At 39.6% G+C, this 16,046-nt stretch overlaps 1 protein-coding gene across 2 annotated transcripts in view; it reads left to right on the forward strand.

Moving 5' to 3' along the window:
• The first annotated feature begins 211 nt into the window (after nt 1-211).
• Nucleotides 212-16,046, forward strand: part of chchd6b (coiled-coil-helix-coiled-coil-helix domain containing 6b) — a 93,176-nt gene continuing 77,341 nt past the window's right edge. Inside the window, exons 1-4 of one of the 2 annotated variants that reach the window (XM_047346297.1) lie at nt 212-467; nt 3,060-3,156; nt 9,823-9,877; nt 12,312-12,468. In XM_047346297.1, coding sequence (XP_047202253.1) covers nt 384-467; nt 3,060-3,156; nt 9,823-9,877; nt 12,312-12,468 — 393 coding nt within the window. In that variant the 5' untranslated portion in view covers nt 212-383. The remainder of the gene's footprint in view (nt 468-3,059; nt 3,157-9,822; nt 9,878-12,311; nt 12,469-16,046) is intronic. The other variant, XM_047346298.1, reaches the window with a different exon arrangement.

Below are 16,046 nucleotides of genomic sequence, written 5' to 3' on the forward strand. Positions count from 1 at the left end.
AAAACAAATTAAACAAAACTGGCCATGGTATGTTCTAAAGATGACAACGTATATTCGAAGTGTGTTTGGTTTTGTAGATTTAAACAATTTATGCTTTAAAAGACGTTCACTTAGAGGAAAGTCAACCTACAACTCCCATCATGCTTTGTAAGATTTCTTAGGATACACGCACTTCATTGGATTCGAATTATTTCCTCTAACCAATGGGCGTTGAGGATACTGCAACGCTGAAATGACCTTTATTTGAGTATTTTGACAAGTAATAGCTGTGGCGGCGATTCTGACCACCGTGTCTTTAATGTCTTCCTGCTGTTACAGCTGTTAATAAGCGGGGATTTAATACTTGCTGTTGTCCCGTGGGAACGGGCAACTGGTCGTTCAGAATGGGAGGAAATGGGAGCAAGGCGAGGAATGTATCTTTTGGGCTGGACGAAGAGGAGAAGGTCACAGTAGTTGAAGGAGTGAAGGTATTTAATGCAACGGCTGGCTTTTATTAGACATAGTGATAGTGATAAATAAAAACTCATATTATTGTGGGGATATTGAGGCTGACTTCAGTTCCTGCTAGTATGAAAGCCAGACTGGTCCATGTTGGTTCCTAAATAAACTCGGGTTATACTATCTCTTCGTCCCACTGTGTAATTAACACATGTTTAACTTTTATACTTGTTCCTATGAATTAAAACCAGACGGGTACGTAGCTTGTAACCTGGACGTTTATGCCCTCTGTTTATGTTAGCTTGTATGCTAAACCAACTACATGAACAGTAAGGGTAAAATAAGTCTTCCATGACTAGCAATAAATACACAGCAGAAAACTAAGTGCACCCTTTCTTATCCTGCTAATTAAACGTGCTACGCAATGCCAGGACAGAAAGATATTAGCAATTACTCTAGAGAAGCAGTTGCAGTCCATCATTCCGCAAAGTGTTTGCCATCAGTGACCACATTTATAGGAGCAGAAGTCTTGGCATTTAATGGCGTGGAGCATAAAAGTGGATCTTAACGCAACCCCGTGGTGAAAATACATCAGTAATGACGACCCAATTTTTTAAATTGAAGTCCAGTATCCAATGAAAAAGATCAGCTGCCAATCGTCCCAGGAGTGAATGTTCAAATAACTTTATACCAGTGTTTAAAGATTGCCAAAACAAAAAACAAGACGTTTGACATTTCATTTTGGGTGTTATATCCAAACGTTCTTGACAGTACAAAAAAAAAAAAAAAACGCTGAACAAGCATGAATTTTTTTGAAGGACTTTCCAAGAGAAAGCATTTCTCACTAAAAATAATAAGAGAACACAACTTAGGTATGCAAAGTCATATCTGGACAAACCACCAGACTTTCCTTTGGACATACAAGGGTTGGACAATTAAACTGAAACACCTGTCATTTTAGTGTAGGAGGTTTCATGGCTAAATTGGACCAGCCTGGTAGCCAGTCTTCATTGATTGCACATTGCACCAGTAAGAGCAGAGTGTGAAGGTTCAATTAGCAGGGTAAGACCACAGTTTTGCTCAAAATATTGAAATGCACACAACATTATGGGTGACATACCAGAGTTCAAAAGAGGACAAATTGTTGGTGCACGTCTTGCTGGCGCATCTGTGACCAAGACAGCGAGTTTTTGTGATGTATCAAGAGCCACGGTATCCAGGGTAATGTCAGCATACAACCAAGAAGGACGAACCACATCCAACAGGATTAACTGTGGACGCAAGAGGAAGCTGTCTGAAAGGGATGTTCGGGTGCTAACCCGGATTGTATCCAAAAAACATAAAACCACGGCTGCCCAAATCATGGCAAAATTAAATGTGCACCTCAACTCTCCTGTTTCCACCAGAACTGTCCGTCGGGAGCTCCACAGGGTCAATATACACGGCCGGGCTGCTATAGCCAAACCTTTGGTCACTCATGCCAATGCCAAACGTCGGTTTCAATGGTGCAAGGAGCTCAAATCTTGGTCTGTGGACAATGTGAAACATGTATTGTTCTCTGATGAGTCCACCTTTACTGTTTTCCCCACATCCGGGAGAGTTACGGTGTGGAGAAGCCCCAAAGAAGCGTACCACCCAGACTGTTGCATGCCCAGAGTGAAGCATGGGGGTGGATCAGTGATGGTTTGGGCTGCCATATCATGGCATTCCCTTGGCCCAATACTTGTGCTAGATGGGCACGTCACTGCCAAGGACTACCGAACCATTCTTGAGGATCATGTGCATCCAATGGTTCAAACATTGTATCCTGAAGGCGGTGCCGTGTATCAGGATGACAATGCACCAATACACACAGCAAGACTGGTGAAAGATTGGTTTGATGAACATGAAAGTGAAGTTGAACATCTCCCACGGCCTGCACAGTCACCAGATCTAAATATTATTGAGCCACTTTGGGGTGTTTTGGAGGAGTGAGTCAGGAAACGTTTTCCTCCACCAGTATCATGTAGTGACCTGGCCACTATCCTGCAAGAAGAATGGCTTAAAATCCCTCTGACCACTGTGCAGGACTTGTATATGTCATTCCCAAAACAAATTGACGCTGTATTGGCCACAAAAGGAGGCCCTACACCATACTAATAAATTATTGTGGTCTAAAACCAGGTGTTTCAGTTTCATTGTCCAACCCCTGTATGAGTCCAATATAGAAATATCTGGCTGTACCGCACAGCACAAAGTTTGATGAAAGCCAGTCATATCAACACAAACAACTTATACCAACTGTCTGGCATGGAGGTGGATGACTGATGATTTGAGCTTGTTTTGCAGTCACATCCTCTAGGCCTCTTGCAGTCATTGAATTGACCAGGAACTCTTTAGTTAAAATGTTCTAAAAGAAAAGATGAGTCCAACTCTCCAACAGTTAAAGCTTGGTCTAGTTTAGGTCGTGAAACAGCTGTAAATCTACTAAAAAGTGCCTTGAAAAAAAAAGAATCAATGTGCTGCCGTAGCGGTCTTGAATAGTCAAATTCAAGACCCCTCCCTTATCGTAACCTAAATGAGGCAACAAATAACATTATTTAAAACAAAATGCACGTTGTGATGTTAAAATTCTTGTCCAGCTCTCTGAGGATGTCCTCCGACGAATGAGGGAATCTCAGGGATCGGAAAGAGTTCGGCCCTCGTCACTTGCCCCAGACAGTCACAAGACATCACCAAGTATGTCCTGCTCAATATCCTTTTGTGACACATTTTATATGGAATCATTATTTAGAAGATTGTTTGAAAAAGGGAAAATTATGTATGATTGCAAGTCATATTCAGATTGTTGTAAAAATGCAGAACACACTAAACATAAACAAAGAATCTATAAACGTACCTGACTACGTTTATGAGAACATGTTGTTGAAATACGAAAAACATCTTAATATGTTTAATTGAAATTTCATTCAAAATATACAAACTCCGGCTGCATGGTGGCGCCGTCGGTATCACTGTTTCCTTGCTTCCGCTTCCGCCTCTCTGGCTGCTCAGACGCTTTACTCCTAAGCTCCCTGCTTGCTTGCATTCTTTCACTCCTAACTTTTGATCTCTTAGCCAAAATTACGGAAATATTGGACTAAAACTACTTCTTACCAGCAACTCCCAAGGATTATTATTATTATTTTTATTATTTTTTTCTTAAGGATTTTGATGTTTTTATAATCGAACTCAAAAGAAGGACAAGTTGACGCCCGCTAATCAGCACAAAATGCCTCCCTTCACCACAGAGGACTTCGACAAACTTTTACAGAAATTGGCTGTTTTGGAGATGAAAATCCATCGACTAGAAGTGAATGTGGAGGTGAATATGGGGTACAGCGATGATTCAACTCTGCCTGTGATCCCAAACAGTGACAGCCAGCTCAACAACTCAGCCGGCAACCAGAACACTGAGAATAAACCTACCGGCAGACCCCCCTGGGATGTTTTAGGCGCATGCCCAAAAAATCAAGGTGGACGACTCACTGGAAGATTTCAGCAATTAAATAAATTAGAATGGCCAGAATTACAGAGAAATGCCCCTGTTTCCCCTGGGAAAAGGAGACTTTGACAGCGAGCTGCTATCACAACAACTGATAGGAGTGAGACAGCTGGAAATAATGGAATTCCCCTCCAAAACAAATGTGCTCCACTACAGAATGAAAACCAGGAAAATTATCCATCTACTGAGAACAATAAAAGGTTTGAGAACAACCTTCATTCTAAACAGTCTTCTCCTAAATTGCCAGAGAAAAAACGCCCCACTGGACCAAGAACCCTAATAGTGGGCAACACAGCTGTGGATGGGATTAAAAACTTCTGCAACAAGAAAAACACAGACGTTATGATTGGCACCAGTAACGTGGTGTCCGATATCTCAGAGAATATTCTTGCAATCACAGAAAAGCGCCCGTCTCTAGAAAACCTTATTATACACTGTGGAGCCATGGATGACGTGGCTAAGAAAAAATCAGAAGGACTGAAGGAGGATTTCACTCGTCTTCTGAACATTGTTGGAGGTCTCAATATCAAGGTGTTTCTCAGCGGACCCTTTGCACCGATTTTCTGTGGAGATGAGATTTTTTCGAGACTTCTGATGATTAATAAGTGGTTGAAAAAAACATGTGCCACCACACCTGTGAACTTCATCGACAACTTTAATATTTTTTGGGAAAAATGACAATTTTTCAAGCAAGATTGTTTATGTTTGAACAAGCTGGGAGCCAGAGGTCTCACATCTAATCTCTTCTATTCAGTAAATAATCCGCCAGCAGCTTCGACCTTCAGCAGAGAACATGGAGTATCAACAACAATGATAACGCTGCCTCCAACAGCTCCAGCAGAAACAACCGGCCAGTTGGCTGAGAAAGAGAGGTCATCACAAAAGGTCTCCCTGTCGAAATCCACAGGAGAGGGGACCCCCCCCCCATTATACCCCCCTCCCCAACCCACCAGACCGCACAGAACTCTCCCATCTCCCCACTGAGCCCGCTTTTTGCTTTACTGGATTCTGATAACATAAAAGAAGCTCTTAAAATCGGGACCCAAATGGCTCTGACATCTTCTCCATTCAACACCCCCCGTGGCCGAGGCCCTGCTACTAAACCAACATCTTCCAAATGCCGCAGACCTCCACCACCTAATCTATCTCCTCCTAATCAGGAACTTCAAATCACTTCTCTGTGATACAGTCTGGGCCCCAGTGGTAACTCTATCAGAAATGAGCATGTCCAGGGAAAACTTGGGCCCCTAATAGGAGATAGTTGTAAAATCTCTGAACTACCGTTATTAAACATTAGATCTCTGTCAGGAAAATCATTTTTTAATCAATGACTTCATTACTGACCACAATCTTGATGTTATGTTTTTAACAGAAACAAGGTTACATGAATTTAATGAAGCTCCCATTCTGATAGAGTTGCTGCCTCCGAACTACAATTTTCTTTTTGAGAGCAGACAGCAAAGAAAAGGTGGAGAGGTGGCCACTTTGTTTAAAGATTTATTAGAGTGTAAAAAAGTATTTCTGGGCAAATTTGACTCTTGAATATTTGGCTCTCCAGGTAAAGAGCACGGTCCGAAACATGTTCTTGAATATTTACAAGTCTCCTAAGTCCGAAACAAACTTTTTCAGTGATTTTAATGAGCTTTTATCTGTGATATGTGTTGATTATGACTGTTTTGTGGGAGACTTCAACATTCACATGGACAATCCTGAAGACAGAAGTACAATACAGGTCCTTCTCAAAAAATTAGCATATTGTGATAAAGTTCATTATTTTCCATAATGTCATGATGAAAATTTAACATTCATATATTTTAGATTCATTGCACACTAACTGAAATATTTCAGGTCTTTTATTGTCTTAATACGGATGATTTTGGCATACAGCTCATGAAAACCCAAAATTCCTATCTCACAAAATTAGCATATCATTAAAAGGGTCTCTAAATGAGCTATGAACCTAATCATCTGAATTAACGAGTTAACTCTAAACACCTGCAAAAGATTCTTGGGGCCTTTAAAACTCCCAGCCTGGTTCATCACTCAAAACCCCAATCATGGGTAAGACTGCCGACCTGACTGCTGTCCAGAAGGCCACTATTGACACCCTCAAGCAAGAGGGTAAGACACAGAAAGAAATTTCTGAACGAATAGGCTGTTCCCAGAGTGCTGTATCAAGGCACCTCAGTGGGAAGTCTGTGGGAAGGAAAAAGTGTGGCAGAAAACGCTGCACAACGAGAAGAGGTGACCGGACCCTGAGGAAGATTGTGGAGAAGGGCCGATTCCAGACCTTGGGGGACCTGCGGAAGCAGTGGACTGAGTCTGGAGTAGAAACATCCAGAGCCACTGTGCACAGGCGTGTGCAGGAAATGGGCTACAGGTGCCGCATTCCCCAGGTCAAGCCACTTTTGAACCAGAAACAGTGGCAGAAGCGCCTGACCTGGGCTACAGAGAAGCAGCACTGGACTGTTGCTCAATGGTCCAAAGTACTTTTTTCGGATGAAAGTAAATTCTGCATGTCATTCAGAAATCAAGGTGCCAGAGTCTGGAGGAAGACTGGGGAGAAGGAAATGCCAAAATGCCAGAAGTCCAGTGTCAAGTACCCACAGTCAGTGATGGTCTGGGATGCCGTGTCAGCTGCTGGTGTTGGTCCACTGTGTTTTATCAAGGGCAGGGTCAATGCAGCTAGCTATCAGGAGATTTTGGAGCACTTCATGCTTCCATCTGCTGAAACGCTTTATGGAGATGAAGATTTCATTTTTCAGCACAACCTGGCACCTGCTCACAGTGCCAAAACCACTGGTAAATGGTTTACTGACCATGGTATCACTGTGCTCAATTGGCCTGCCAACTCTCCTGACCTGAACCCCATAGAGAATCTGTGGGATATTGTGAAGAGAACGTTGAGAGACTCAAGACCCAACACTCTGGATGAGCTAAAGGCCGCTATCGAAGCATCCTGGGCCTCCATAAGACCTCAGCAGTGCCACAGGCTGATTGCCTCCATGCCACGCCGCATTGAAGCAGTCATTTCTGCCAAAGGATTCCCGACCAAGTATTGAGTGCATAACTGTACATGATTATTTGAAGGTTGACGTTTTTTGTATTAAAAACACTTTTCTTTTATTGGTCGGATGAAATATGCTAATTTTGTGAGATAGGAATTTTGGGTTTTCATGAGCTGTATGCCAAAATCATCTGTATTAAGACAATAAAAGACCTGAAATATTTCATTTAGTGTGCAATGAATCTAAAATATATGAATGTTAAATTTTCATCATGACATTATGGAAAATAATGAACTTTATCACAATATGCTAATATTTTGAGAAGGACCTGTAGATCTATGTGACACTCTTAGAAATGTTGGTTTGACTCAACATGTTAAACAACAAACGCACAAACAGGGACATATTTTGGACTTGATCATCACTAAGGGTCTAAACATTTCCAAGGTGTCTGTAACTGATGTTGCTCTATCTGACCACTTTTCTGTTATTTTTGAAAGCATCATCTGCAATGGCTCAGTTTGCCAAAGAGACATGATAAGAAAACACATCTTTAAGGACGGTGCTGCTGAAACCTTTAACCAGATTTACTCTTCTACCTCCACTTTGCCCTGTAACACTGTAGATAAGCTGGTAGAAAACTTTCATTCTAAAATCTCGGACATCATTGATTCATTTGCTCCAATTAAAGTGAAAGTCGTTTCTGGGAAGAAAAGGTCTCCACGGAGAAGTGCTCCACCAGTCAGAAGTGGAAAAAAGGAGTGTCGAAAAGCTGAACGCAGGTGGCGAAAGACAGGACTCTAGGTTCACTATATGATCTATAAAGAAAGACTATACAGATATAACCTACAACTGAAAAATGCAAGGGAATCTTTCTTTTCTGAGATCATCAGCAAAAACATTAACAATGGTTATGCATTATTTGCCATGGTCGACAGGTTAACAAACCCTCCTGTAACTGTAGCATCTGAACTCCACTCTACCAGGGCCTGCAATAAATTTGCCAAATTCTTATTGAAAAAACCCAAAAGATCAGAGAGGCAGTCAGCACATCCACATCAACTCCAGTACCAATGCTGTCTCCAACTAGAACTGATTTTGACAAAATTTCCCAATTTCACCAAATAAACGACAAAAACTTAGAAGAAATCGTACAGCAACTAAGCTCTTCCTCCTGCTGTCTCGATCTTTTACCCACAGCTTTCCTTAAGAAAACTTTGCCTGTAATAACATCTGATTTAACACAAATAATAAAGATGTCCCTTTTGTCAGGTGTTTTCCCCCAGGCCCTGAAAACAGCAATTATCAAACCTCTATTGAAAAAGAGCAACTTGGACAAGCTGCTACTACAGAACTACAGGCCTATATCAAACCTCCCCTTCATCAGTAAGATAATTGAAAAAGCGGAGTTTCAACAGTTAAACAACTTCCTAACAATGACCGACCGCTTTGATGTCTTCCAGTCAGGGTACCGTGCTCACCACAGTACAGACTGCTCTTGTCAAGGTGTTCAACGACGTCCATATAAATGCAGACTGTGGAAGAACCACAGTGCTGGTATTATTGGACCTTAGTGCAGCATTCGACACTGTTGATCACTCCATTTTATTAGAGCGTCTGGCTTTTCTGGTACAGCGCTCAACTGGTTTAAATCCTACTTGAAGGACAGGGATTTTTTTGTGTCAGTAGGTAACTTTACATCAGAGACCACAAAAATCACATGTGGCGTTCCGCAAGGGTCCATCTTAGGGCCCTCCTATTCAATATCTACATGCTCCCCCTAACTCAGATTTTAATAAACAACAACGTAAGTTATCATAACTATGCAGACGACACACAGCTATACGTTACGATGTCACCAGGTGACTATAAACCCATTCAAGCGCTGGCTAAATGCTTAGAAGAAATCAATGCATGGATGGGCCTAAATCTTCTTCAGCTGAATCAAAACAAAACTGGAGTAATAATCTTTGGACAAAAGGAAGATTGTTTAAAGGTTAGCACACAGCTTCAGTTAATACAGCTAGAAACCACCAGTCAGGCTCGAAACCTGAGTGTAGTGATGGACTCAGACCTGAACCTTCAGAGGCACATAAAGGCAGTAACAAGGTCGGCCTTCTATTACCTAAAGCTGCAGTTGATCCAGAACGCTGTTGCCCGCGTCCTCACTAGAACTAAGAAAGTGGAGCACATCACCCCGGTTCTAAAGTCCCTACACTGTCTCCCTGTAGCTCAGAGAATAGAATTTAAAATACTTCTGTTAGTCTATAAATCACTGAATGGCTTAGCACCAAAATACATTACAGACTTGTTGTCAGTGTATCAACCACCCAGACCTCTCAGGTCTTCTGGCTCAAATCTACTCACCATACCCAGAACCAGAACCAAACATGGAGATGGAGCTTTTAGTTCTTATGCTCCACTAATCTGGAATAAACTCCCAGAAAACTTTAAAAGCGACGAAACAATAAGTTGTTTTAAATCAAGATTAAAAACTTATTTGTTTAGAGTGGCCTTTGAATGTATTATCTTAACATTATTAGTTACATTTTCAGTCCAATTTTCCTTTCATTTTCTTATCCATCATTCTATTCTCTTTATTTTATTTTTATTTTTTTAAATTACCTCTGTTGTTCGATTTTCTGTATCACTGTAATTTTTTTTCTTATGTTCAGTGCCTTGAGTGCCTTGTTGCTGAAAAGCGCTATACAAATAAACTTGACTTGACTTGACTTGCTTTCAAATTCTGCACCTGGTTTGTGTCCTATTCAGAACATCAATGCTCTTCTGTAGACTTTAGATACCCATCTAAATTACCATTGCTAATGTTGATATTTACTTCTTGATTTGTAGGTGTAAAACCTGCAGAACCTTCAGCTTCAGAGACACAGGAGGAGATCCGTAAAAAGTAGGTGTTTGTACTTTTAAAATGTCAAGGTCACTACATTTGTTCTACATTTCTTTATACTGGATCGCAATCTACTATTCATTTTGCATTTTGATTTTCTATTTACAATGTTATTTAAGATACTGGTGATGACGTTTCTGAGGCTCACTTCTTATTTTCTGCTGTGTTTAAGATTTAAGAACACAAAGTTCTAAAAGCAAAAAGTATTTGTCTGCCTACAAATTTCTTCAGATATTTTAGTTACATTACGTTTCAAATCATCAAATAAATGTTAATATTAGACAAAGGTAATTCTAAATGATATTCTGAGGCCCAAGCCCCACTCACAGTTTAACACACAGGCCCATCTCAAATTAGCCATAAAACATCTTGATGATCCTTAAGACTTATGAGAAAATATTGTTTGGAGTGACAAGACAAAAGTGGGACTATGTGGAAAGTTTTGTGCGTGGCATTACATCTGATATAAAGGAACACCATATAAACTGTGATGACATAGTCCAGCAAACTTTTATTTTCTCAAGCCTTTTGTTGGGCCTATGTTTTTAGCTTTGGAAATCCTTATCTTTCCTGTTTTTATTACCTATGTTATTCTTGATTTTATGGTACTTGAATTGTGTGGTCTTTATTGTTTTATCACTGTTTTATTATGTGTATTTGTTTGCTTTTAGCCCATTGAGTCTATGATTGTCAGATGAAATGGGCTTTATAAATAAATTTGACTTGACTTGACATAGGGCTGCTTCCAGACTAGGCACATCTCAGGGGAACATCAGCAAGTCTATATCTGAATGGCTAAACAAGCAAGATCATTTATTTCAAAGTTCGAACTTGTGTCCGATTGATACTTTGGCTTGACCTCAGATAGGCTGTACATGCTCTCCAACCCTCCAGTGTGGCTGAATTAAAACAATTCTGCAAAGAAGAGGGGACCAAGATTCCTCCACACTGATGTAAAATACTTATTGTCAAAACGCTTTATGGCAGTTGTGGCTGCCAAGGGTGGTACAGCTAAGTACTTTCCTTTTTCTCTAAATAAATACATACCTGAAGAAAATTACCTAAAAACAAAAAACAGGAAAAAGCTAAAGCAAGTCTAACAACACGTCTAGTAAAAGACTTAAAGTCAGGCAACTCTGTTGACACAGAAAGATGGTTGCAGGTTATGGTGGCAAAAATGTCAAATGGCAGTCATGTTATGCTAACATTTATAGGGGTTAGCATACTTGTCATCTCTGTCCACTGGCACTGATTTACTCCATCTGCCTATCAGGGATGTTTTTGGACTGCTCCTGCACTAAACACATCAACCATAAAGTAACATGTTGCAGAGTCCAAACCTTCTCTAACTCAGTCATTGTCATTGAGTATACTTTGTATTATATTTGGAGTAGTGTGATGTGGATCATCCAGATCAACATAGATTACAGAAGAAATATTTTTGATTTGCACAAATTTTGCAGGCAATTTTATATTTGTGTAGTTAAATAAAAATCAGTTTTAATGTAAGCAGTCACTTTAAACAGGAAAGAACACTGCCCTCCTTTTTTCTTAATGAGTTTAGGGTCTAAAAATCCCAAAGTCCCATGGTGTGTTCGTGGTTTCATCACTCAAGTAAGATCTGTCCATGAAACATCTACAGGTGCATGCATGTATTTGTTATTTCCAAGATTGTTATGATTAAAACAGTAAAGTCAAGTCTTCTCAGGTGTAATCTGACTAGTCACAACAACTTTTTTAGTAAATTGTAGGTATTTAATTGGAAGGGAATAAAGTGGAAAACTATGCTTTTTTTTTTCCCATGCTTATCCAGATATTTTAAAAAAAGTTAATTAAATTTCAGAGTTTTTAATATTATTTGAACATGAATAAAAAACAACCAATAGCTAAATGAACTCTTAAAATTACTCTTTCTCATAGTCTCTGTATTTCAAAACAGTCACTACGATCTAATTTTTATCAATGGCCAGACTTGAACCTTTGTAGTGTCTCTAGTTGAAGACACTGCCCCCTTGAGGCTGCTACAGAAACAGCGGTGGCTGCAGGATGATGTGATGACAGAGGGAGGAACTGCTGGCACCAAAAGGCAGCTGTTGCACAAACATCATTGGCTTTGTTCCTCTTGCACTTTTCTGATATTGGTGAACATTTCCATTTTGTTAAAGAGATGGAAAACGAGCTGTAAAACTGTTTAGGTTATAACAAAATTCTTGTGTCACATCTGACAGAAATTTCTGTGTGCCACTCCATCATCACCACAGTGAAGAAGTAAAGAAATGTGGTGAATGAAGACTCTTAACCAAGTCACTTCAATCTGCTGAACTCATTACCCCTCTGACTTTGTCAGTTAGCTCTTTGTGTGTGAGAACAAGAAAATGTTTCTTGAGCTGACTCTTCATGTATTGTTAATGGTTCATATCTTTCCTGACTTTAGCTATGAGCGTCAACAGGCTCTGGTGCAGGAGCAGCTGGCCAAGCTGGCCCAGAGGGAGAGAGAGACTGCAGCCGTCACAGACATGGATAGGACTACACCTGCTGTCATCATGGAGAAATGGAGGACCCATGAAGAGCAGGAAAAGGCCAAGCTACTGGTGGGTGATGCTGTCTGGGTGACTGGATCTGGATTGTACAATAATTTAAAATTGTATAGACAAAAAAATAATTATTTGCAGAAACAGTTTTAACAAATCAACATCAGGTTTGGAGTTTATGCATAGTTGTTGGCATTTGGTGTTCACATTGCAAATTTCTGTGTGTCCAGCAACACACATTGTTTTGCTTTGTATTGGTAAAGGAGGATCAAACTTTGTACCTCTCACTACATATTTCATTTTTAATATTTAATTTTAAAAATGAACAAAAACAGCTGGTGACCAAATATTAAACTGAATTTTGATTATTTTTGTCATATGTAATCAGCACAAATTAATGAATATTTCTAGATTCAAATCTGTTAATGTTTGTTTTGTTGTTAAAAGCCCTGCATTCATGTGAACGTGTAGCTGGAATAAGCTTATTCTTCTGCACTGCAATTTTCAGTCTATAATTTATGTAACTGCTATTGAAATTAATATTTGTTTGTTTACGGTTGTTCTGAAAATATTAACAGGAACCACAAATAAATCAGAAGATTTATCATCACATAATTACTTTTTTATGCACAATTGGGTGCACTTATTTAACTGTAGAGGTTTGGACACCAGTGCAGAAAGAAGGACAATTATGTAGAAAGCCTTAAAAAGCTCCTCTTTTATTACAGGAATATCATCTCACATTGAAATAATCAGAAAATTCCCACCTTTAATTTGAAAACTTTTATTCAGTGGGAAAAGAAATGCCATGTAAAGAAATCACATTTTTAAATCATCATAGGCACATTTATTGGTACCCATAATAATAGTACTTTTTAAGCTCATACTTTACTTTTCAAAGTGGATCAGAATTTCTAGGAACTTTTTATAAAACCAATGGCTTTGTTTTTCTTTGGGCTATAAAAAATTGATGAGACACATGGGTCCATTTCTCTTAGCCACAGTCAATTAGGCTGGACGAGGCCACATATTTATCTTACTGTTCTGCACTTTGGGAGACATTTGTTTGGGAGACATGCTATAGAAAGCCTTTTCTGTCCTACCATCACAAATGTAAAAATGTAAAGCTTTCTAAATTCTACATGGGAACTGGTTAGTAGGGATGGGCAATATGGACACAAAAACCTGATGATGTTTTGTGGTATTTATTGTGATTATGGTATAAGGGATTTAGAAATTCATTGAGGTCCTTTTTGGCTATTGATTGTTTGTGTGATTGTCACTGTGTGTCAAAAACTCATGAACATGAACATAAAAAGCTGTTCTTAAAGAAAAACAAAATCAAAATATCAACTTACATTTGATTAAATAGGCTACTTCAAGACACCAGCAACTTTAAGTAGTGCAATTTTACCAATAAACAGAACACAGTGGCTGCATTTTATCACATTTTTAAAGACTTTTTGAAGTTTGTAAACATGTAGAATTTATCATTGTCATGATGACAATAAACAAAAAAATATAATATAATGATCCAAAACGTTGTCCCCCAGTCATAAAATCAACCCTTTTCCATGGTCTCAGTCCCTGGACATACATCTGCGGGGTGAGCCGAAGAGAAGGGAGTAGAAAATAAGACCCAGGACTCTGGACGATCCGAGATCATGCACAGAGGAATGGTTCCTCTCTCTCTATGCTCTTCTCTGTTGAAATGTTATAGCAGAAGACTAAGTGCTGCCCACTGGTGATTGTATTAAAAAACGAATATTTCCTAACATGGGTTTTTTCCTCCTATCAATAATGTGTTCAGGTTTCAGAATCAGGATTTTTTTTTATTGCTCCTGCAATAAAAGATAAATACATTTGGAGGATTTTTACATCTTTACTAGTAGTGCAGACACATGTGTCCATGTCTCTACATCACTTCCTCCTCATCATGTTTATGTCTGCTGGTTGAGTTCCTCAGTACAATTAGTGTTGATAAGGCATTTAATAACTATTAGCCTCTTGTTTCCTATGTGGGAATCCTGGTTAAGTGTTGCTGTTGTTCTGGACGTATTTGTTAGTGAGCAGCATACAGCACCAGTCATTAATCAGCGCTTCTCTATTAGCTTTTTTTTCTCAAATTTGCTTAAATGAAATATTGTGGATTTACTACCATGATGTCAATTTATCCAACTCTTGTAAATACCAAATAAATCCGTTTCAAATGCTCAGTAATGTTACATTAGAATAAGAAAGTCAGCACTCCTTCCAAAAGATATGCTCTCTACTTTTTCGGTGTGCCTGCATTACATTTACTTGCATGTGTTGAAGTGGAGAGTAAGTGATAATGTCTTGAGTTGGACAGTACGATAATGTTTAGATGCCTCAGTTGTTGATGCTGCATGTTTTTGAAAGGGTTGAACAGCAGTAGTCTGGTGTGTGTGTTTGTGTGAGCTTCAGTGTGTTCAGCTGTGAAGTAGACTTGTATTTGTGCATTGCAGTGAAAGGAATGTAGAAGAAGGTGATAATAGATATGAAGCAGATGCCTATAAAGTGATTGAAAGGTCTAGAGAGCATAAGGTGTGGAGTGTTTGTGTGACCCCATGTTTGCCCATTTTATTCGCACCTTTTTCTTCTTTCTCACCTGTGCTTTTTGCTCGGTCTTGCCTTTAACACCTGTTTCTGCTCTACTGTCTTAACAGATTCATTCTGCCCTGCTTGATTTGTCCCTATCGCTTAAAATGAAACTCCAGTTCATCCATTCAAACAATGGAGCCAAAGCGGGCAGGAGGCACTCCTTAGTTTATAAATAAAAAAACTTTTTTTAAAATCTGGCACCAGTTTTTGAGGAAATTGTTAGAAGTCTGATTTACAAACGTCTCTACACAGCAGGTGAGCTTCCCTGTTTCTTTCAGCACCTTCCAGCAGCAACAACACAGCTGGAGACTCAAAAACACTTTATCCACCTCCCTCACTTTTCCTATTCCGCCTTTAAAACTAAGTTGGTTGGAAGTGCCTTATTTATCTGTGTAGAAGCCAGATATACACCTAAAATCATACGTTCACACACTCTAATGTGGCAACACCGCAATTACACACCAACGTGTGCAAAGCAAACCCCCCTGTGTGCGCGTGTGTTTCATCAAATACACTCCGGGCTTCCCAGCATGCAGGTTGCGTGTCACTGTTGAGGTGATGAGGAGGCTAGGGAAGTGTGAAGGCTATACCTGTCGAGGAGATGAGCTGCTGGTCGCCGTGCCTCGGGCTGCCTGTCAGAAATGCTCAAATTAACCATTTACCTCTGCCTCAGCTCCGACATCCACAGCTGGGATACATTTTGTGTGCGCGTCGGTGTCGGTAACTGTCATTGCATATACATTGTATAGTGTAGACAGGAGGAATAGCCCATTTTCCACCGAAAGCCCCGAGATTTAAAGCCCCTGTATTTGTTTTACCCGGGTAAAAGGAGTCCCAGGGATTCTTGATGAACTGACTGCACAGATTCTACAGAAGTCTACTTTCTCGCCTAAAAACATCTTAAAACTACTTTTTGTGACAAATTAATGATATAAAAATGACACTTTGTGTAATGATCGCTGCCATTACGGTAGCTGGTAGTGTAATAATAAAGTAGTAAAATAATAGTGTAGTGT

Source organism: Girardinichthys multiradiatus, chromosome 20 (genome assembly GCF_021462225.1).
Source record: "Girardinichthys multiradiatus isolate DD_20200921_A chromosome 20, DD_fGirMul_XY1, whole genome shotgun sequence".
NCBI classification, from domain to species: Eukaryota; Metazoa; Chordata; class Actinopteri; order Cyprinodontiformes; family Goodeidae; genus Girardinichthys; species Girardinichthys multiradiatus.